At 34.4% G+C, this 23,765-nt stretch overlaps 1 protein-coding gene and 1 long non-coding RNA gene across 5 annotated transcripts in view; both read right to left on the bottom strand.

Moving 5' to 3' along the window:
* drn (zinc finger AN1-type doctor no) overlaps positions 1-23,765 on the bottom strand; it is a 116,277-nt gene that overhangs the window by 13,343 nt on the left and 79,169 nt on the right. For all 4 annotated transcript variants that reach the window (XM_089639809.1, XM_089639807.1, XM_089639810.1 and 1 more), the window contains one exon: positions 4,749-5,173. In XM_089639809.1, the coding sequence (XP_089495935.1) occupies positions 4,749-4,847 (99 nt within the window). In that variant the 5' untranslated portion in view covers positions 4,848-5,173. The remainder of the gene's footprint in view (positions 1-4,748; positions 5,174-23,765) is intronic.
* On the bottom strand, positions 14,019-14,968 carry LOC149418231 (uncharacterized). Its single transcript, XR_016303135.1, has 3 exons — positions 14,908-14,968; positions 14,323-14,511; positions 14,019-14,208 (listed from the first exon to the last, which is right to left on the bottom strand). It is a non-coding gene; the product is annotated as an uncharacterized LOC149418231 (long non-coding RNA).

Below are 23,765 nucleotides of genomic sequence, written 5' to 3'. Positions count from 1 at the left end.
TGTGTAGGCGTTAATAATTTCACCACAAATACAATTGCAATCCATGAACACAGTCAGTTAGTTACAAGAGGATACTCGAGGTGGAGGCTGGTACATAAAATACCTAACGGCAGTGAATGTGCGTTTCTGGGCCAGCTCTTAAACATAAGTGACGCGGTACTAATATAATAATGATTATAATACAACTAGCTGATAATACGTGTACCCGGCGTTGCTCCGGGACTTAAAATGGTTTGGGGTAAAAAGTTTTGAGGTTAAGAGGATTTTTTAAGATAATGTACAATTCCGTAGTACATTATTTGCATATATCTCTTAAGGTTAACCAGTGTTAGCAATGTAAACCCCCCGAAAATATTTTTTTTACGACTTGATTACAAAACCATATCTTTTCTCTACTTTCTATAAATATAGTATGCATGTATTATATATATATATATATATATATAAACCTTTCGGAAGATATTCTCTAATTAGTAGTGAAAATTCTATCAAAATCTGTTGTGTAATTTAAAAGAAATAAGAGCACAGACAGACGTGATTATACATTACCATGCAACTATTAACAGATTAAAAAAATATGTTTTTGTAGATAAGTTCCACTTGGAATTTTTCCAAAGGTTAAGACAAAAAATAAAATTTTATATTTCACATAGTTATGATGTAAATATTGTAAAAAGAGTCCCAATTGCTTGGGGCAGTGGAATTATGGCGTCCCTAATTGAAGCATTCTGTAAAGTTAGGACGTGGGGAGAGAGGAGGAGATGGGGAGTATGAAAGTACCTGGCTATTCAGATCTGGTCACAAAACATGGATAATGCTTTTTGAGGCAACATTTCAATTCAATCCAAGACGATACCGAGATACTATTTGTGAAGAATTGTTACGGAAAATATTATTTAATACATGTTTCCACCAATAATCGCTTGATATTCCGTGGTCATCAGGTCAAAGCCCTGGTCCTAATTAACACTTATCTGGTCCTTTAGGAATATTCTCTACTTACAAGTATCAATACTCGGGAAATATACAAAAAATAGGGACACGCTTAATACGCACATTTTACTTTTAAAATCCTTTATAGTAGTTAGAAGATAATGACAAGTAAGTATTCCAGTTTCCGGGAATGGAAAATAATGCATTTTAGTAGCTAGTTCGTAAAAAACGGATAATTTGACATCTTTTCTTCACGCCATGTTTCAAATCTTACCAAGCGGAAAGAAAAAAATATTAAATTTAAAATAATATATTTTTGTACTTAATTCCAGAGAATTTTTTTTTAAAAGAAAGACAAAAACATTCCCAGGTTACAAATAACCTGACAATATTTGAAAGTCTCCTACTACCACCACAGTAAGCGGAAAATGTTGGTTGTGTTGTGATGAAGGACTTAGCCAGCTGAGGAATTGAACACACTACGCCTGGATGCGACCCAAACGCACTTTCAACCCTCTTTACTTCTGCATCCCCTTGTTGAGATGTCACAAATAATATTAACCACATCTGAGTAGTCAGGTACTTCCAGAGACTCCTCTTCCTTCTCTATCCCCCATTTCCGTCTGCCTCACAACATTCTCCAATGAGAGGTGCCACAGTCCCACTGGCTGGAAAAGTGATATCTACCCGGCTAATCACGTTGAACGAGGAACCTTGAGAATTGAGTTATTGTAAATAACAACTGCCACAATAGAGGCAACCGTCGAGGGGCTAGGCTAGGAAAGGAGTGTTCAAAGACCCTGACCGAAATGTCTGGGGATTTCAGATGAAGAAAAGAAATTATTCAATAAACTGCCATTAAAGCAAATATTTTTTGTGACCTAGGAAACATTAAGAAATTACACATCATCATAGTGATAATTACTTTTACAACTTTATAGTAATGGATAAATAAAATCGCAATTTAACTATCTTTCATAATCAACCATTTCAGATTACTTAAAATAGATATTTGATTCTATGTAGATAAAATTACTTGTATTGTTATCTGACCACACTAAGATTTGCTGACATTTTCAAACATACTGGCTGTCTCTCCATGGGAATATTTCATAATTTTGCATTCTATAATGTTCGCTACAAGTGTAAATGTCAAAGCATTTGAGATATCTGTTCTAAAAGCAGTGTGACAATTATATGTGGCTTTTGATAATATGACAAATGTTTCTTTCGCTGGTGGAGAATTTTACATGAAAATAAGCACAAAACATAACATATATTCCACTCTGTCTCTACAAAAATTATAGATACATCACAGCTGAATGACCATAGTGGAACATAGACAGACTTAAAAAATTAATGTGGGTGTTCCTACAAAAACTGAGATGAAGTTATAATAATTATAATTTTTTTTAAAAAAAAGAAAGACAAATATTCCCGGGTTACGAATAACCTGACAATATTTGAAAATCTCCTACTACCACCACAGTAAGCTGAAAATGTTGCTTGTGTTGTGATGGAGGACTTAACCAGCCGAGGAATTGAACACACTACGCCTGGGTGGGACCCAAACGCGATGTCAACTCGGCCACCGACCGGTCAAATTAAATATGCAAAGATTCGGAATCAATACTGACATTGTACTTTTCACTTTTATTACTAGAAACATAGTTAGAAAGTGGTACAGTTTTCAATATTAGGGTATCCTATATAAATCACTAGCAGAACCCACAAACTTCTTGAATCAAGTCAAATGCAAAAACCATTACGCCATTTTATCAATGTAATTATTGAATAATTCAAAAGAGAAACAACAAAATCTCTACCTAAGTCATATTTTGCCACTCCAGGTGACAGGTGCAGAGCTTTGGAGACACTTTTAACCCTGTGGGATCATTACCATGCATGTATAAAATCTAGGTGCATTACTACAAATGATGACAAGGTGTCGATCCAAATAAAATGTCCATAGGGTAAATAAGTGAGGAAATAATATGAAGCCAAGTAAGCTAACCTTTTTAATCAAATCCCATCGTAAAGCATATTAAAACCTATTTTTACTGAAATTAAACAGCTCCGCATCATTGGTAAGATGAAATCTGCATTACCAAATAATATAACTTTTTCACATTGTTTAATATTGATACTTTGGGACTTATTACATAACCAGAGGTCATCTAGATTATGTTAATATCTCTTGTTCCTCCCTTTCCTGCAAAGTCTTTCCTACTACAAGAACTCAGAAGAAGAATAATTCTAAAACATACTACCTACTCGGCCAGTGAGACTTCAAGGTATTTTCAAGACTTTCGTAATATTGTCGTTGCCAATGCGGAAGTTTAGGATAACAGGGGCCTATCTACAAAAACATAATTTTGAGATAAACGAAAATAAAGATTGGAATGCTCATATGCCCAACTTTATGCCCAATTGTATCTCTTAAACAACTATATTTTTTTTATATTAACTCCACACAGGAGGCCCTGAAGAAAATAATTTCCCTCAGGGCCCATGTCATCTTTGGGGATGCTGTGTGGAGGGTCTTTTTGTGGAGAGGAAGGAGTGAACATGGGTCTTGAAGAGTCCCATGTTGTAGGAGGGAGGAAACACAGAGGCCGGCAGTTCGTTCCACAGCCGAGCTGTTGAACTTAAGAACGAATCGTAGAAGCGACCCGTTCTCATGTGACAAGTGTCAACCGTGTACAAATGTTGGGCGCGCGTTTGGCGTGTATCCCGACTACGCACCGGTGCCGAAGGGATCAATGACGCTAGTTCCTCAGAGCATCTTCCATTGTAATACCGATAGAACAAGGACAGCATACCTACCTGACGCCTGTGCTCTAAAGATTGCAGTCCGTCTGTTAAGATTGGGGAATCTATCAAACGGACCGCCCGTTTTTGCACAGAGTCTAGGGTTTTTTTCAGGTATTTAGGGGCTCCGGACCAGAGATGGCTGCCAAATTCGACAGTAGGGCGCACTTGTGATTTGTACAGGGTCAGCAGTTGTGTACGAGAGAAAGCTTCGTGTCACTAATAAATATGATTATGGCATTACCGAAACCAAGCTTAACTCAAAATACCAGTTTTTGTAGCTAGGCCCCTGTAATCCTAAGCCCTGAATGGTGGTTCATCTTACCTTGTTACCTACAATCGGACCTATTACCTATTCTCGAAAATTGACCATTAAATCTAGTGAATTGTGCATTCCCAAATTGAATGTGAGATGTGCACCTAAAAATCTAAGAACATAAAAGGTGATACATGTGGCGTGATATTAACAAGAAATGATCATCATACTTTCTGTCTTCTCTTTTCTCATTTTTAACGCGATTGAATAAGCTTCAAGAATCGATTACAGTACATTTACCTGCCATTCAGGCATATATATACATATATAAGCACACAATAAGGACATGAATTTTTATTATACATTAGCCATTAGCTACATGGGAGGCCCTGGGGAAAATAAGTTTCCTTTAGATGCTGTGTGGAGGGTCTTTTTAAGGAAAGTAAGGAGAGGAAATTCTGTGGATGAAAAGGGTAGACCTAGACAAACCTCACCCCGTGAACCAGGGCACCCCTGCTAAGTCACCAAACGTAGCAAACACCTTGGGGTGACCTATGGCAGAGGTGTTGGTTATCCAATGAATGGTTCCCGGGGTGACGTTACCCACACCCGCCTGCCAAATTGAACGACGTCTTCATAAATTTAGTATGTTTTACCAGTATTTCAGGATGACTTACGCATCAGTGGATTGGCATCGACGACAATGAGATTAAGACATTAGTAGTTATAAATAAAAAGATAAATTTACCTTAAAGCATACGGAACACAACCCATCGGTGGCGGGGTTGCCGTAGAAACCACATCCCGAGCGACACAACGCTTCCATAGGATTTGATTCACGCTCCATTGTTATATAATTTTAAAACACTATCGGACTAAATACTGATACACTTGTCCTTCTTCGTCTCACTTCACTCTCTTTATCTTAAGTTTAAATTGAACATGTATTGCACTTCACCACTTGGATAACGATAAACACTATTATTTATATATTTCCTTTATATTCTTGCATGAATACGTTGTTCCCGAGAAGTCAGCGCTCCGGGCAATGAACTTTTGACATATAAGGGGGTTCAGCTTGTTGGTATCTCCGTAGTTGTAAAATACTCGGGAGATAAGTGTAAAATGTTCACTTCAGCAATGTTTGCGGGTGTGTCAGGAGTGGAGTGTCACCTACAAACAAACAAACAACAAAAAACAGATTAATATCAACGAACCATCAATGTAAAGATATGCTCAAATTGGATTGAGGATGAATGTTCACTCTGACTAACACCAGCAGTTATTATTGTAGCTTTGTATCTTCTATTATTGAAGACACTCACTCAAAGTGGCTGCATTATTAATTAAAACATGAATGCATAGCTCACATTATATGAAAGGAAGGATATTGGAAAATACATCATATTGTTTCTTTAGATAATAACTATGGAGGCTTTCACACAAAATGATGCTATTTATGAAAGCAAATTAAAGAATTATAACAAAAATATTTGTCAAAAATGAATGGCCAAACAAATGAAAAATGACAGATGCAAAATATTCTTCTAAATATAAAAAAAAATTAAAGGTGGATCAAAATTTGTTGAGGTGGTTAGATTTAAACACAATTCACTTATAATGAGACATGATTTACTACATTCAATAGTCAAGGTAAAAGTAATAGTGATTGATGATGTACCATTGTACCGAATTAACAAGTCATTTAAAATTCAAAAGGGATATATAGATATTTGACGAGATATGATTGTATGACATAGTCTAAAGAGAGTATTTGACGAGATATGGTTGTATGACATAGTCTAATGAGAGCATAGACTAATATTCATCAATGAATGAGAGTGTGTTGATGGTTCCTTTAAAGCTAATATTTTCATTTAGGTTAGAATTGGAGGTATAATCCACGATAATGATTTATTCCACGAAATCGGCATTATTCGTGTGCAACATGAGTAAGTCAGCATAAATAAAAAGCATTATGATATTATGATGACCTAAAAAATTAAAAATGAAAGAGTATTATCAATATAATAGTCCCTAGTCGTACGTGATGCCATCGTTCTAGTATCTTCTGTCTTTTTCGTATTCATACAAGGCCCGTGAGAAGGAAGAGAACGATCATCGATGACGAACGTACGAGCTCTCGCTGAGACGAGTATGTAGGTATTTGAAATATATGTGGTCATGATGACCAGTAGGTATATCTCCTGATAATAATGTAAGCATGAAATTGAAACAACTCATGCGGATTATTCTTGCCTCCGAGTATCCTTCTCCTCTAATGTCCAGTAATCCCCCCTCCTCCCCCCGCGGTCGGAACTTACGCGCGAAGGCTAATGCTGAAGGTACTAACAAATGTTTATAAACATACCGATAAATCTACACTTAACAAGTCAACCAAATCCAACAAACTTTACTACAAATCACAGCACTGATTCTGAAAAGGCAACATTCAAACAAACAAACAAACCTGTGTAGTTTTGTAGCCAATGAAAGCTTCTAAAAAGGTCGCCATATTGATAGTTCCGATATTGGCCAGATAAATTCGTTCTGCATTTTCAACCCTGTCTGAATGTTAGAAATCCCCTTGGCATAGCCGGTGCCGCCGACTTAATGGGCTTCCGTAAAGCCTTTTTGTAATTGGGAGGAAAGTTCTGCCCGAGGCATTTTTTTAGACAAGTAAAAACGTCTACAGTAGAAAAAGTAACACAGGCGTCTAAATATTATACAGATTGTACTGTAGGTACGTGGTACAGTACAATCAGATGCTTCATAAACCAACCAAAAATCTATAACAAACTAATGATAAATAAATAATAATTTTAATTTTGATTTTATTGGGAAGATATTGAAAAAGGTGAAGAATTGGAACGTGAATCTAAATTTACTGAATTTATAAACGTAGCTAAGCACGCATTATCTTTGGGCAGCAATTGAGGGGTAAGAGAGGATTGCGGAAGACTGTTCCAAACTACTACGAAATTTTTTTTTGAAAATCTCTATACCACCGGTGGCACAAAGACATTCTTTAAAATAATTTGCTTGTGCATATGTTTTTGATTTATATTGAAAAAGATTGTGAAGTTAAATAAAAACAATGATCGTACGTGTATACATATCGTAGCTATAGGTTGCGAGTCATCAACTCGCGCGATCATAATAAACTCTTTGCCAATAAGCACGTCATCTTGGCTTGATTTAACAAAAGGCTCGTACACATCGGAGCGGCGGTACACGCGCCGCTCTAGGTCGCCGCGCAGAAAAGTCTCACAATGGACTGCGCTATAAACCGTTACCTTACTTTTGGACTTTACTTTTCTGCGCGGCGGCCAGGAGCGGCGCGTGGTACCACCGCGTCGCTTCGAAATATAAGCGTGGCAGAGCCCAACGTCGCAGTGAAAAAAATAATAAAGAGATGTATTTATTTATTGTTATTAAGTTTAATTTGTAGAACTCCATTTTATTTTTTTATTTTTTATATATACAATAATATTATTATTGGGTTTATAAAAACAGTTTATTTTTAAACAAGTTCTGCTGTGTAATTATTATTACGCGTGACAGCTGTTTCGCCCTCTGAAGGCATTATCAAACTGTGGGTAGCCCACTTACAGACGATAAATTTATATTATTTCTAGGTAGGTATTTTAATTTCATTTACTGATTTCTTAATTGATTTCTAAGTAAAATATCAAAAATTATTAATGGTTATTACCCCAGCAAAGTTTCCCCAATTAGTGTAATGTTTAAATTTGACTGAATGTCTTTATGTTAGTTATTCCCAAACGATGACTCATAGGGTTATTTTAATAGCATAATTAAGTACTTCATAGTGCACTCATATTTGCATTAGGTTTGAAGATATCTAGTAGGGGTGAACGAATTATATTTGTTTGTTCATTAATTAGAATAGCTTTTGGATTATTAGAGTTTTTGTTAATTTCTAACTGCTCTAAAAGATTCAGTTTACGGCCTTTATTTTGTATGTGTAACGGAGTTGGTTTATTATTATCATTAAGTGAGTGATTTTCATCTAGGAGATGTTTGGCAAATTGAGATTGTATTTTATTATTATTTTTAAAAGATCTTATATGTTCTTTAAACCTAGTGTTAAAGGATGCAACGCTGTTTATGTTGGACAAACGGGCCGGTCCTTTAACACTAGGTTTAAAGAACATATAAGATCTTTTAAAAATAATAATAAAATACAATCTCAATTTGCCAAACATCTCCTAGATGAAAATCACTCACTTAATGATAATAATAAACCAACTCCGTTACACATACAAAATAAAGGCCGTAAACTGAATCTTTTAGAGCAGTTAGAAATTAACAAAAACTCTAATAATCCAAAAGCTATTCTAATTAATGAACAAACAAATATAATTCGTTCACCCCTACTAGATATCTTCAAACCTAATGCAAATATGAGTGCACTATGAAGTACTTAATTATGCTATTAAAATAACCCTATGAGTCATCGTTTGGGAATAACTAACATAAAGACATTCAGTCAAATTTAAACATTACACTAATTGGGGAAACTGCTGGGGTAATAACCATTAATAATTTTTGATATTTTACTTAGAAATCAATTAAGAAATCAGTAAATGAAATTAAAATACCTACCTAGAAATAATATAAATTTATCGTCTGTAAGTGGGCTACCCACAGTTTGATAATGCCTTCAGAGGGCGAAACAGCTGTCACGCGTAATAATAATTACACAGCAGAACTTGTTTAAAAATAAACTGTTTTTATAAACCCAATAATAATATTATTGTATATATAAAAAATAAAAAAAAAATAAAAAAATAAAAAAAAAAAATAAAAAAAAAGATGTATTTATCTTAAAACAGACAGTATTTTATCAATTAGACAACTTTGTGGAAGAGTGTCGATTATTTACCTCCTCAAATACAAACTACATAATCCCTTACAATCTCAGTCCTCAATAATAACCAGGTCTTTTACAAACCTAACCCTTAACATCCCAATAAAACACTCCCACCCACGGACAAAGATCCTTCAAGTACTATTCCACCAAACTGTATAACTGCTCGTCACCTAATCTGAAACAACCTGCTGATAATTCACCAATAAACAAACTAAAGAAAACTTATGGATAAAAAAACTAAAGGTACATTTTTTTCCAAAACAGTCACCCCAAACCAAACAAAACAAATTTAATTAACATGTATATAATGTTTTTAGTTCTACTAAATACATTATTGCCGTATTATTATTTGTTAACTTTTTGCACTCCTAATTTTTTTTTTAATTACCTACTACCAACTCCTTAATTAATTTACAAAAAAGGGATAAAAAGTGGCCTCAATAAAAAGTTAAACAAAAAATTTTAAAATATGTAATTTTTATTACTCTTTCTTTACATAGAGTACAAAAAACATAGAAATATATAAAATTAACAACTTAATATGCCCTTATTCACTTAAACTTTTTCAGTGCTTTCTCGGCCACGAAATATTTGCTACTAAAAACAGTAAAAACAAATGTAAATACACAAACAGAACAAAATATTATGTGATAACAAGTGAATAGGTATAAGAATCCTTTGTTATGTGTTGGGAGAAATCCCTCAGCGCTTCCTATTGTTACGCAGGTAGACAGGCAAGTACCTACCTACTTACATGCGTCGCAACCAAATAACTGCGCAGTGCATTTACAAGGTTAAAAAAAATATGATTTTAAAAATTATCTAAAAGGCGAAACTTGACGAGATATATGTATTTTGCGTATTCGGAATATTCAGAATGAGATATAAAGTGTTTAAAAGAAAGAAAAAAATACATTTGATAATTTAAATTATTTTTCGAAATTGCGTTACTATAATGTCGAGTATGACTCGACATAGGAGTTGGTGTAAGAAATATAATGTCGAGCCACACTCGACAAAGGAGTGGTAAGGGTTAATGTTTTAAATACTTCATTATCATCTACTTCCGTTTTGTTTTATTCTCTTTCGTCTTAACTGTATCTCCAAGTACACTTCATGTAGTATCCTTTTCTTTTCGCGAAACCATGTCTATGTAATATGATGTTATGTATACATTACTGCCGCCATGGATGAAACCACAGTATCCTTGAGTACCTCAAGGACGATGATGTGTTTTTACTTATGATGGCATAATAACACTTGCCCAATACATGCAAACCACCTCAGTACAGATTCTTCCAGGGAGGTGTTAACAAAACTTATGTAAACTGTGTATATAAAAATATAATAGAAATAAATAAAAATAAATTATCAGCCGCTTCACAGATTGTTGACACGTCGAATAATAACTGAATATCACTAACGGCCTTGCTATCGCTATCTGGAGAGAAACTGACTCAATCCGCGTTTAGACTCCGTTACACTAGTTTAATTATGATCATTTAACTTTTTCAACGAACACAATAACACGACAAGTTGAAAGTTATGTTTTGTAATCGTTAAAACATTATAATTACATATTTGACTTCAAGAGTCCTTGTAAAGCGATAAGTTTGTAATCCATGCCGTTTTCAATTTATTTAGGCATTATGAACATGCCTAATTGGGTAATATTAATATCTCGTAACGTCCACAAGACATTTGTGTTCAAATACCCCGGGCCGTGGAGGGGCGGGCGGTCACCGGCGACTCCGTTCGTTGAGTTCGTTCGCGGTCGGAAGGATTCGGGCTACATCGACGGCCGCCACAGCCACCCTGCTTACTTCCAAGATACTTCTTATTCACAGAATGATAGTCGGCATCATACTTAAAATGTATGTAAATACTGATTTTGGTTCATCTTCTTATGTTTTTTTAATCTATAATGTGTATGTATAAATATGCCCATTTTGCAGTTCAAGTTGATTTCTAGTTTCGTATAGAAATTAGTTATAGTTACATGGTACGAGAGAAGCAAATTATCAAATTCAATAAAAGATGAAAGCAATAACCAATTACCAGTAGTAATTTATTATTGATAAGCAGAAATTATAAGTAATAAGCTACATTAAAAGGAAATAAATCGAAGCACGGTTCGCACGGATGATATTATCTCGGCGGTGGCGGTGGCTTGCTGCTATTATTCCAAATAAAAATCTAAAGCGTGTTTCAACCTTTGAATCAACGTACAAACAAATTTCTACAAGGTTAGAATACTTATCTCGGATCGTGTGTGCTAGCAGCCAGCGGCCGAGCTAATATAACAAGGCTAACAACGCGGGTCACATTATTACACTTCCATCTTTTGTTATAGACGATTACTTTAAATTTGATGGAAACACAAAAGTTAAGGTATTTCAAGATTTTGATCTCTTCATAGTAGTCTTTCAAAATATTTTTTTTTAAGTCCCTTGTTTTTTTATGCTAACATGTTTTGTGCTTGTGTAATGTAAAATACTCTCGTACGGGCCGTCGCCAAGCGGCAAGGCGCGCCCCTACACCATAACACCATAAATGGAGAATTTCCCTCAAGCCACCGTAGTACAAGGGATATATTATCAATTTTATTTTATTTATCCCATATTCAAAATTTTCATTTATATGTAGGATTTTTATATGACAAACAAGAATATTTGCCTTCGCCGCTCTGTTCAACTGAATTAAACAAATATTATTACTATAAAATGCAAGCAAAAAATACCCCTATATATTTAGTAGATTGAGCCAATCAAATCAAAACATGTCGACATCAAAAAGAGTCAAAGCTGCGAATCTTTTGTCCATTGTTCATTATTTAATGCTCCACCAGTTCACTGTGCGGTACAGTAACATAAATATACGAAATAAGTGATACTTTACTCAGACAGGACTTGGATTGGACAAATGAATAAGTGGATACGGACCAGCGATGGGTACATCTAGAGAAATTTCCCCTATATATAGGGAGAAAAAATCATGGAAAAGGGAAATCACTACAGTATGTAGAGAAATTTTGAACCCTCACTTTTTTTAACCAAAACTTTTTATACATATGAAAATATTACTGACTGCCAGTAAACAATAATACATGTTTTTTATGATTGTTAACACCGGCAACACAAAAGATATAATAATCGTCTATTTGGTAAAATACTATTTTGGTTAGGTACCTACCTACTTCCGACAAATAATTTTTTTACTTTATATGTATAATTATTATACGACAGGATATGTTCGGGATTACCGGTAATGTTTTTTGATACCGACAAATAAAAAGAAGTATATATAAAAAAAAAAAATATTTTTTCCCAAAAAATTGACCGATTCTTTCTTCGGTAATTGCGTCATTCGTCTCTTAACATTTGTTGCTTTTCGATATTTTTATACGTACCTGTGCAAACTTATATATTTTAGACGGTACCCAAAAATCTAGGAAAATTTACATCCGAAATTTGAGATTTTTTTTTGGGTATACCATTATTATACGAACTAAGCGTTGGCTTTGATAATATTATGTTCCATCGATTCAAAGAATATACCAACAGTTTGTAAGGCTTGCTTGCATCCACGAACAAAACACCAGGTGGAGAGTATTGTAAGGTTGTAAAGAAGTGGTGCGAGGCCGTCAGATAATACCTCAAATTGGAAACAACATGTCGCCAGGTAGAAGAAGAGAGATATATGGTGGGAACTGGGAACGACGACCAGGAGTACTGGAACTGGCCTTTGTGTTTTTGCAAATAAAATAAAGTATTGCAAGAGGTAACAGGCAGCCTTGTCACGAGCGAACAGCTGTGCGGGAGGGGGCGGGGTGGGGGGAAGCAAGGTCGGTCGCCCTCCCCCCACTCCGCGCTGCTCGATCCCCCCAACAACAGTAGGCCGAGCCAGATGCGGAGTGCGGCGGACTTCTCCGCTCTCCCCTCTCCGAACTCCTACCACCTAAAAGCACCGAGCAAGGTACAGGTAGATTGATACCAAACACACGTGCATGCAAAGATAGGCATTCTCCATTCTCTACCAAATATTCCGCTCCATTCAAGAAAATCAGTTAATTACGGAAATCCAATGGTATTTATTCCAACACAACGCTGATGGGAATCTAACTTTAGTGATTTTGCATCGCACGATTTTTTTGGTGTTTCTTTATTCATAAAAATTTAAATGATTACAGTTTTTTGTTTCCAACAGCCACCATATTAGGCACATGCCCGTATTATGGTAGCCATATTTCTTTAGATTACAATGTTAAGATGTTAGGATTTACAGAAATAAGAGAGAAAAAAATATAAAAATAAAATTAAAAAGAAAACATATGAATAAAATGGAATAAAAGAGCAGTTAATTTAATTTAATAACACGAGACATTCTTTGCAATAATTCCTTCCCTTTACCGATAGCCAATTCTGAATATTTTTTTATTTAAAGAATAGACAAGTACATAGGTGCAAGTCGGGTGTTATCATTATCTACTTACATTACCTACCCGGGACGCCTTCGTATGGGACTCTCTCTCGGGCCTCGAAGCTATTACAGCCACCCTCATTAAATACGTATACCCATAATTATAATAATGTTATGTAGATCCTTAGAGTAATAATATACAAGAGACCGTGCTATGCGAAATGTTGTAAGTGGTTTTGGACCAAAGATGACCAAAAGGCATTTGGTCTACAAACTGATGCAGGGTTGTCAAAAGTTAAAACAATTAGGTATTTTGTCGTGAGTCGTAAATAATCAAATGCAATTTCTAGTATATATATTTTAATATATTACATTATAAATATCAACAATTAGAAAGTTATTATCATGTGAATAAAATTATAAAATAAATTTCAGTTCCATCGAAAATTAACCTAACCCTTCAGGCCTCGACAGTATTTTTTCAGAGAGTCGAAATATTTCCGTTTAGCAAAAAAATCCAAATAAATAGAATATTTCTGAATGTATCCGAAAACTAAAAACTGTTTTGGAAAGATGATAAAATACGCTTCCAAATGTTATAATTCAAAATAAACATATTTTTTTTAATATAAAAATTTTGCATGCTAACATAAAAAAAGTTTTAAAAATGGCAGACATCACAGTATTTCTAATTCTCCTAGGTTCTCCAGTGGTGACTGGTCTAACATGTGAGAAAGTAAGATATCATTAAGATATTACATTATTTTACCGCCAGATCGGCTAAGCGCCTCTCTGAAAACCCGTTCACTATTTGTACAAGTTAAAATTACGTCATCTGATGGATAAACTAATCTGACACAGGCGGGGAGGACACATTTGAGTTTGGTATAATCTGAAAATATTATTCTGTATTGTTAATAGTAAGTTAGTGGTTTATTAGTTAATAGTCATTACCAAATATTTTTTATGGTGGTGTCAAAGCGGATGAAAAAAAAATCATAAAAACCTTTTGTGTAACCAAGGGTACTCTTAAATTAGATTGAGGCACCGCGAAATCCGTTAGACGGACCTTTGTTTTCGTTGTGTCTAAGTGCTCAAATGTGCGGAACAGATTGCACTGTGGTATTTGGGAGTCCAATTTTCCCGATTTGTTGCACGAATCCATTTCATTAGCCTTTTTTCATCCTTTAGAAAACTGTTAATAGTTAAATATTTAATACTAAACCAATTTCAGCACAGCCCTGAATTTTTTATAACGAAAAAAAAAACAAAGACAAAAATTATTCCGTCTCTGTCCATTTACCAACAAATTAGCGTTCATATTATGAGAGAGAAAGAGACAGAGATACATTCAGATGCCGACTGAAATAGGTAAGTTGCATTATTATAATTTAGCCAAGATTTCTTGTTCGTAAAACATATTAAAAGTGCATTAAAACGCATACAAAACGGATGTTTATTATATAGATACAAATAGTGCAAGGATTGTTTATATAATGGTGGAAGTTACTTGTGGTTTTGTAGTTAAGGATATAAAATATTTGATATCAAAGATGAATACAGTGAAAAACATGAATTCTTTAATAAATACCTGTGAAAACTGATTTTTTTTGTTCCTTTCGAGCTTCGGTTGAAGCACCCATACATAGCACATATAGCCATAGAGTTTTTTTTTTAAATTCGCTCAATTAACGTAAAAATATCAATATGTTTGCACTTTTGAGCCTACGCACGGATGACAGATAACACTGGTGTGAACTTCGCCCGCTTTAAAAAGTCGCTTCATACCGTTTAGACGGTATGTTTTTAACAGAAATTGTTTGTCTCTGTTTTTTGTACGTTAATGGAACCGAGCTAAAAGGGAGAGCATTATTTTGCGAGTATGTCAACGATTTGTACAAATATTAGTGCGGTCTCTTGTATATTATTACTCTAAGTGTAGATCACGAGTAGTGTGCGGTTAGAGATCTCTACGGGCAAATGGGGTCTTTGGCTCGTTTTAATTTGTGTTATTTTCTAATTTCGTTGTTTCCTATGTCGCTAGCCAAGTCGTCCTGGGCATTACGTACTTTAGGGTACTTGCTATATTATTGTTTTTTTTAATACATTGTTCATTGTCTACTCACATGTGCTACATTTTTAAAAAGAGTAGTTTTAAAATTAAAAAAATCAATAAAAATATGAGAATTTATTTTCCCTATCAAACAATTCTTCTTGTGAAAGAAAAGTGCGTTAACCCCTTCAGCGTTTGAGGGTCATATATGACCGAACGTCTATATTTTTTTTCTATCATGCGGAAATACGATTTTTTGACGTTAGAAAGAGAAATAACATTTCTTTCCAGTTTGCCTCAAATATTTATACTAGATTAGGATTATATTTTTAGGATTAATAAAATCCTAAAAATAGCCAAAATGAATACTTCATATTTCTCGTCGCTATCGTAACAATCGGTTTAGCTTAATTATTTCTTATTTTTTTATTATGTGAACGAGATAAAAGTGAAGATGCAATTTTCTTACAAATTCCCCAAACAAAACGAATGTGTTTTCGAAACATCGAGTTCTCTCAATTAAAAATCTAGTTTCTAAAAGAGTATTTGTTTTCATGCAAAATTAAAAAAAAAAGTATTTAGCGCATTTAAAATACACAGAAAACATTGCAAACTGAACAAAAGTGTTGAAGTACTGAAGCGTTAAGAGTTCAATTTTAGTATAAATCCAATCAGGGAAAATCAAAAGTACAATCAACACATTGACATAAATCTCACATTTACGTTGTCCGCCGTCGCACAGTGGGCTGAAAATCGCCTTTCATAGACATAGAGACTTAAAGCATACTCATATGTAAAGCATTTAAGCATTAAAATGATTCATCAACAAAAAAAAGATTTTTTTTCAACTTTGAGGATTTAAAAAAAAAAAAATCGCACCTTGCGCCACAATATGAAGTATGTCAAAAAAATACAAATAAATAGTAGTATTATCTGTGTGTAAAGATAGAACGGCCAACCTTATGATTCCAGAGATAGCTTCATTTTTAATGTCAGCGCCATACAAATTTTTCTTAAAAAAATTATAACTCCTTCATTTGTACACGCAATTGCTTCGTACGACATTTTATAGCATAGTAATGATCAGCAGAATCCATTTCTAGCCAAAAAAAAATACCCTTGAAAATTCAAGTCTCTATGTCTATGAAAGGCGATTTTCAGCCCACTGTGCGTCGCTCTACTTTCATCTTAAAGCGGGTGGAACGCTCTTCACCTCCACAGTTCCCACATAAGTCAGATAAAGTTAAATAATATTATTATTATTATACAGCTGCTCGAATATTTCTCCCACACTGAACTAGTAAAAAGCTCAAAATAATCTCCACGAAGTTTTCTGCTTTTTTAAGGGTGTCTGAACCTTTTTATGCGGGGCTTCGATGTAATTATCCCCGTCTTGCGCGATGTAACTGGGATAAAGCTACCGCTTTATGGGTTGGGGAAAGCGATTGTCACGCGGCCCCGAGGCAAATGTGGGGTGGGGGGGGAACGTGCCCCAACTCACCGCCCCTGAACCATGCAAGTCAAAACAGCCGTGTCACAATGTGCAGTACCTACCCCCAAGTAATAAACGCCCCGCAAAACACGTGAATCCGCGGAATTACGGACAAACAAAATAATAACAAACAAAGTATTTTATTACGAACGGAAAAAAAATGATTTAATTGTATACGGACTCTGTGAATTCTGCTGCGACCTAATAACCTTGTTAACTTATTTCACAGCACTGAAAACAATAATTCTTCTTAGCAACCCATTTCCTGAGAACACTGATAACTACGTAATAAATGGGCTAAAGCGCAGTTATGTCGCTCTTTCCAATTTCTAGATACTTCTGCATACCAAATTGTAAATTAAGGTTATATAAATCATACCAATGATCCGCATACGTCAAACGAGATTGATTCTGCTCAGAAGTGTGTGTAGAGAAAAGCGAGCGCAAACTGGTTTGGAATCAGCTTCGGACACTGAAATTACCGTATAGATTTGGCAAGAGTTTTTGAATACGAAAAAGAACTCGGGTCATTGACAAAAAGTGTGCTAGATAAGCAATTCGCTATTGCGCGTGTTCAAATGAAATGGGACAATTATTAGGTAACAAAGTATGGAATGACGAAAATTGGAATTATCACAAAAAAATTATAAAGGCAAATCACAAGTCCGTCAGGTAGTTATGGTAGTTCTGATGAAAATAAGATTACTTTCTGAAAAAGAGTGCAGTTACAGGACTATTACAGAACTATCAAAAATATATATATATATTTAAAACGTTATAGGGGGGGTATTCTTTCCAGTAAAACCAATCTCGGGTATGCTGTATCGACGGTGTCGGCGGTTATCACGGCTTTGGTAAAACACATAACGAGAAATGGGCCCGCATAATATATGTAACGGACTTTCTAGTTCGTGTCCACATTCGATAAGGTTTTTATAAGCCGACCATCCGATAGCGGCCCTACGGGACTTTGCCAAGCCTCGTATCTATCTGACTACTCTGGGAAGATCATGACTATACAGGGTGTATCGGCACGTACCCGACAAACTTTAACCAGCTATTCCTTAGCACATTTGGAGTAAAAAATCTTATGTGCACTTTGCTGTCCGGTAACGTTTTTATTTAATAAAAAATTTATTATTCATATTTTCACCACATGTCACCACTTTGTTTAAAAACCCGTAAGTTTGAAAACCCGTCTGGCAAATATTTTATTCGAATTCCGTTGCATAATGCACGTGTGTACCTATATTGGCGCACACTTACAATCACAACGAAATGGCACGGCACCATTCGTCTCATTTTTAACTATTATTATTTAGTGTGTGCGAAAGAGCGAAGACGCTTTTTGACATACTTGCTTATAACAGCTGTTGAACACGAAACGCAATGCCAATGACAGTGATATAGTGTGGAAATTTTAAAAAAATTTGTTTTTAATTGAAAAAAAAATGCTACCGGACAGCAAAGTGCCCATAACATTTTTTACTCCAAATGTGCTAAGGAATAGCTGGTTAAAGTTTGTCGGGTTAGTGCCGATACACCCTGTATAGAACTGCAAAGGTATATAAACGACACAGATGGCATGCAAAACGCGACGTCAGGTGAACACCAAAATAAAACTCACAGAAACTTAGATTTTTATCAAAACAATCATTTAAAAAATATATTATTTGTTTGTAGGTAGTTGTAGCGTCGAATATTCTAACTGTAATTCGGTGATTTATGGAACGTGTAGAGCGAGACATAAGCATTATGTGTTGCGAGGAAAAAACCGAAATAATATTTTTATTTACATTGGCGTTTGACAGCTTCAAGCTTTAGAGGTCAAGCACTTGTTTTGTGAGAAGCGCAAAGTACGGAAAAGCGCTAGGCTTTTGATTTTCGATTACGATATTTAAATTAAATATCGATAAGAATCGATGTCAACACACTCCAGGAGCTTACCATTCAAATTGCATATGATTGGTCCGCCCGTGGGAGTGATTGGCAATGAACGGTTAAGATGCTAGGGCCTGTTGTTTAACATTACTTTAAGAATTCATTAAATTTCTAAATGAATATTCGTTATAAATTTTGTGAAAGTCCTATATCCAAATTTGAATATTAACTTTAAAATTTGATGAATTATTCAAGTTCTGTGAAACAACTGGCCCTTATTTTGTATATTTTTAGCAAAATATTTTCCTTCAAGAATGTCCATAAATAAAATATGATTGTAAAACATTTTAAATATTGTTCAACAAGTTTATGTTTCGAATTTATATTCAAACGATAACAGGAAACCAATATTAAATAAACATACAAAAACATGTTGACAATAACACATCGATGCTTTGGATTTTTATAAACGCAACTATGTAAAAGTACCTACACCTTGCGGTATAGCTAAAGGATTTAACTGACCTGAATGAAAACATTGCAAAACCAACAAACAGAACAAACTAACCTAGATTTGGTTAGATGTTTTACAAATGGATTCCTGCTAATAACACGCCATAAACATAATATTATTACGTACTAAGGTAAGTAGTTTAGAAGGAATATTTGCAAGGTAATCAATGCAAAAGCAATAAAGATTATTTGATATTAATTTCGTAAAAAAAAAACAAAGTTTTCAAGGCTTATATTTTAAGGGACCGATAGAAAAAAAAATTATTTAGACCAATATAAAAGTAATTCCCATATTTGATTGTTTGCATTATTGAATAATTTTAAATATGAATCAAATAAAGCATGGCGTCATTCTCATATCTTGATAGTAGTTATTGAATGGAAGCTTCTCAGATCATGACGGAAATGACGTTGAAAACTGAAAAAATAATTGCGTTGACGTAGAAACATGACGCCAGAGCTTTCAATCTTAAAAAGTTTTAACTGCTACGTACAAGCATACTGCTTTTATAGGTTAAATAATTGGATAATAATTAATATAATTAAATAATTATTATTGATAATAATAATTAAATAATTCACTTGGACCAATTCTATTTACTATATATGTAAACGATATTTTTTTTTCAACCTTTACATGGTCAAATTACGTCATACGCTGATGATACAGTATTAATAATAAGTGATAAGACTTGGGAAAAAGTAGAGTTAAAGGCCACGGAAGAAATCAACACGCTCAAGAATTTTTTCGACACTAATTTACTGTCACTTAATAATGAAAAGACATTTGTAATTCCATTTGCAATCCATACAAATGATACTCCTAAAAATTTTAACATTGTCATACATAATAATACTAAAATTCACAGCCAAAACTATTGCAAATCAAACTGTACAGTACTAAAAACAACAAATAAAATTAAATATCTAGGAGTAATTATTGATAAAAATCTGAAATGGAAGGAACAAATATGTCAAGTAGTAAACAAAATTAGAAAATTAATATACATATATATTTTTAAGAATTAGAAACTTTCTGTCGATAAAAAATCTATATGTATTTAATTTACTATGCCTTAGTTCAATCCACTTTACAATACGCTATTATTAGTTGGGGATCCGCGTATAAATGTAACCTTCTTCCAATTGAAATTATACAAAGAACAATTATTAAAATTATATTAAAAAAACCCTTTGACTACCCAACAGAACGCCTGTTTGAAGAATTTCAAGTACCTACATTTAAAGACCTATACATATATTAAAAACTCACTAATCCAAATTATAAAAGAAAAAGATAAATATCAATTTTTAAATGAAAACAGAACGCGACTTAGACATGTTTTTCTATGCCCAAAACTAAATACGTCTTTTGCACAACATCATTATACTTACCAGGGAAGAACCTTTTCCAATCGTCTACCAGAAGAAATCAGAAGCATTAATGATAAAACCCGAATACTGCTCTCTCTCAAGCGACACTTCAAAAATATTCTGAAAAAAAACTACTGTCACTTAATTAATCTCACAAATATCCTTAGTTTTCCATAAATTCCTTTCTTTTTTTAAATTTATTATATTAATATATTATCCTTCACTACTATCAAAAAAAAATACTACAGCAAACATACATTTATGTACAATGAATTATTTAAGTACTAACTAACAACAACATTTATGTACACTCCCCTTCCATACACAAGCAAATGCTTTCAATGGAAGAGTAGTAAAAAGACCCAAGATGTAAAATGAATTATATACCATGTAAAGATATTATTAAAAATAAAAAATAATTATTAAAAAAAAAAATAGACTTTGAAACTATTTGAAAATGTGTTGTTGAATTGTTAGAATGCAGATGGTATGTGTGTGTGTGTGTATATATTTAGTTCAGAGGGAAGAAGCCATCAATCAGCAGGGAGCATCGCTCCATCCCATTGTGCTCGGTGATTGTTCTTCATTAGCCTGGTTCGCACGAACTCATATCATATCCACTCATATTTTACACACTGCTCGGGTTTCTTAGCTCAACCTGAGATTTGATTAAAAGAGATATTACTGTATTTTTAATTAATATCATAGCACAGCCGATACTTGAAAATGGGATAAATTCTTGCAACACAACACCATCGATCAAAAAGTATTAAAAGTTCATTAATGTCGCGCAAAAGCAAACAAAGAAGTCGTGCACCGTGGTGGGTGGTAGCTTGGCACTTTGATTCACGCGACGCTGAAAATGAGAAAATTTTCCCCTAATGTGACAGTACAATAATACATCCCAGGAGTCGAGGGGAGAGAGGAAATAAACTGAAACAAAGAATAAAAAAAGTTGTGGGTGGGTACCAGAATTCAATTGCTCTATTTTACAATGGGCAGATACAATAAATACCACTGAAGAGGAGAAAGTTAACAAATAATTATTGGATCGATTCAAATATTATAAGATAAATAGAAAACGCTTTCCGTATAAACAAATTTAAAAACATATTTAAAAGCAAAATTTAAAAAATATATATCTGCGCTACATACGTACATCAAGGTGAAAACTGCATGAGGCAGATCGATCAGTGAAAAAAGATGTAAAACGCAGAAGGTAAAGTACTGTAGAATAAAGTTTTTAGTATTCTTTTCGTAGTAGGCGTCAAAAGATGATAAATTTCGCGTCGTGTGCGGGCGGGTAGGGGAGGGTAGGGGAGGGTAGGGGGGGTAGGGGGCGCATCAACCCTCCCGTAGAGGGCGCACGCGGGCGGGTCGGTGACCCCGCGCCAGCCCCCGCCGAGAATAATAGGTGCCCACACTGCATCATCCTCGTAGGGGCACATTACTGACTCTACAACTCTTCTGCGGGAAATTGCCCTAACTACCAACTGATTACAGATCGTACAGTTATACAATGAATGAACACGTTATCAGAAGCAGACCATCAATAAATATTGAGAAATTATTACATATTTTAACAAATGGGTATAAATTTTGATACAATGGAATTAAGAAACAATTCAATACTAATATTACCGACGACGCGTGGATCCAACTAATCGTTAATTTACAAGCATCATCAAACATTATAAAATTGTTCTTCTTCGCAACTCATCTTTTGAAAAACAAGATACGTATTTTTCAATCAAATCATCTTCCTATAATTCTTCTAAATTTGCACATTCCTCGAAAAACTGAAAACTAGCTAATAATGTGACTGAATATAAATCTTTACATATTAAGATCACACAAAATAACGTCATTATAACACGGTACTTGGAAATGAGACTGAAAGTGAGATGGGAAGTTGCTTGTTCGGCGACTTGTTTCTTGTGTCAAATTTCAATCAATTCATTCTTTTTAATTACTTGGTTTAACGCTCAGCTGGGTTTTTACATATTCTTAATATAACTTGAGGTTACTTCATGTTCAACGTTCACTTTACTTTACTGGGAAACAATCCCATCTCGCCAGAATAATAATGTTAAAAGATTTACATTTAATGCTATTTTATTGCAGAAAACACTATGAAGGTTTACTTTCGTGGAGGGGAATGAACAATGGGCCCATATTAAAATAAAATAGTTGAAAAGAATGGATGAATCAGGAACGTGTCAGTGGGCATCATAACTATAACATTTGTATTTGCAAAAGGTGTCAACGTTCTGACTCGAGCAGGATATTCGTCATCAGAATTAATCATCATTCAGCTGATGTGGTTTCGAGTTTCGAGAACAATCCACAAATTTATCAGTACACACAGAAAAGAGATAATAATATTATCGATGTGATATATCATAACCGCCGATTGGTTGATTGGTCTGTTGATTGATTGATCTATCGGTCGATTGGTTGAATCAATAATTGAAATAATAATCCCGATGCGGAATAGTGTACAAATAACTCGATCGAAGCTTAAACCTTGATACCGTGTGAAATCAACAAAGAGACCAGTCCGCAAATCCACTGCGAAGGCGTTCATAGACGACTCTGTTTACACAGAATTTAGGAAAATAAAACGTGGACACAAGGTCAGTGATTCTATTGAAAAGCGTGTCATTATCAGTTTATGACTTTGGTCCAGTTCAAAGCGATATCTTATTTGAGTGGTTACGTGTGCAGACATCTGACTGAACAGGTGATAAGTCAACGGTAATCAAACATCGGGACCTGGTGTATCAATATGAGCACGCATACAAAGGATTAGTCTCTCAATATATTCAACAAGCTTGCCAAACTGACGCCGAATGGTTAAACATCACCCCTAATGCGCACTTCATAATATAAATGACAGACTATTAGGATAAAGGCCAAATTTATTATTAATTGATCACTTCCAAAAGGTAGCGTCACAACGTCAGTTATGGGAAAATATATTGTTCTGTGATAAGGATTAGCCCTAAATTTAAAAATTATTCCTCTTATTCATTTATACTATGTAGGAACTAAAAGTGAACCCACAAGGTTAATATAATAAGCTTGCGAGGTACCTACGAATATAATATATCGCTATGTGCCATCGGCGTTTACT

Source organism: Hesperophylax consimilis, chromosome 14 (assembly GCF_061612785.1).
Source record: "Hesperophylax consimilis isolate HC1 chromosome 14, BYU_Hcon_1.0, whole genome shotgun sequence".
NCBI lineage: Eukaryota > Metazoa > Arthropoda > Insecta > Trichoptera > Limnephilidae > Hesperophylax > Hesperophylax consimilis.
This window is presented reverse-complemented; position numbering and strand designations above follow the sequence as displayed.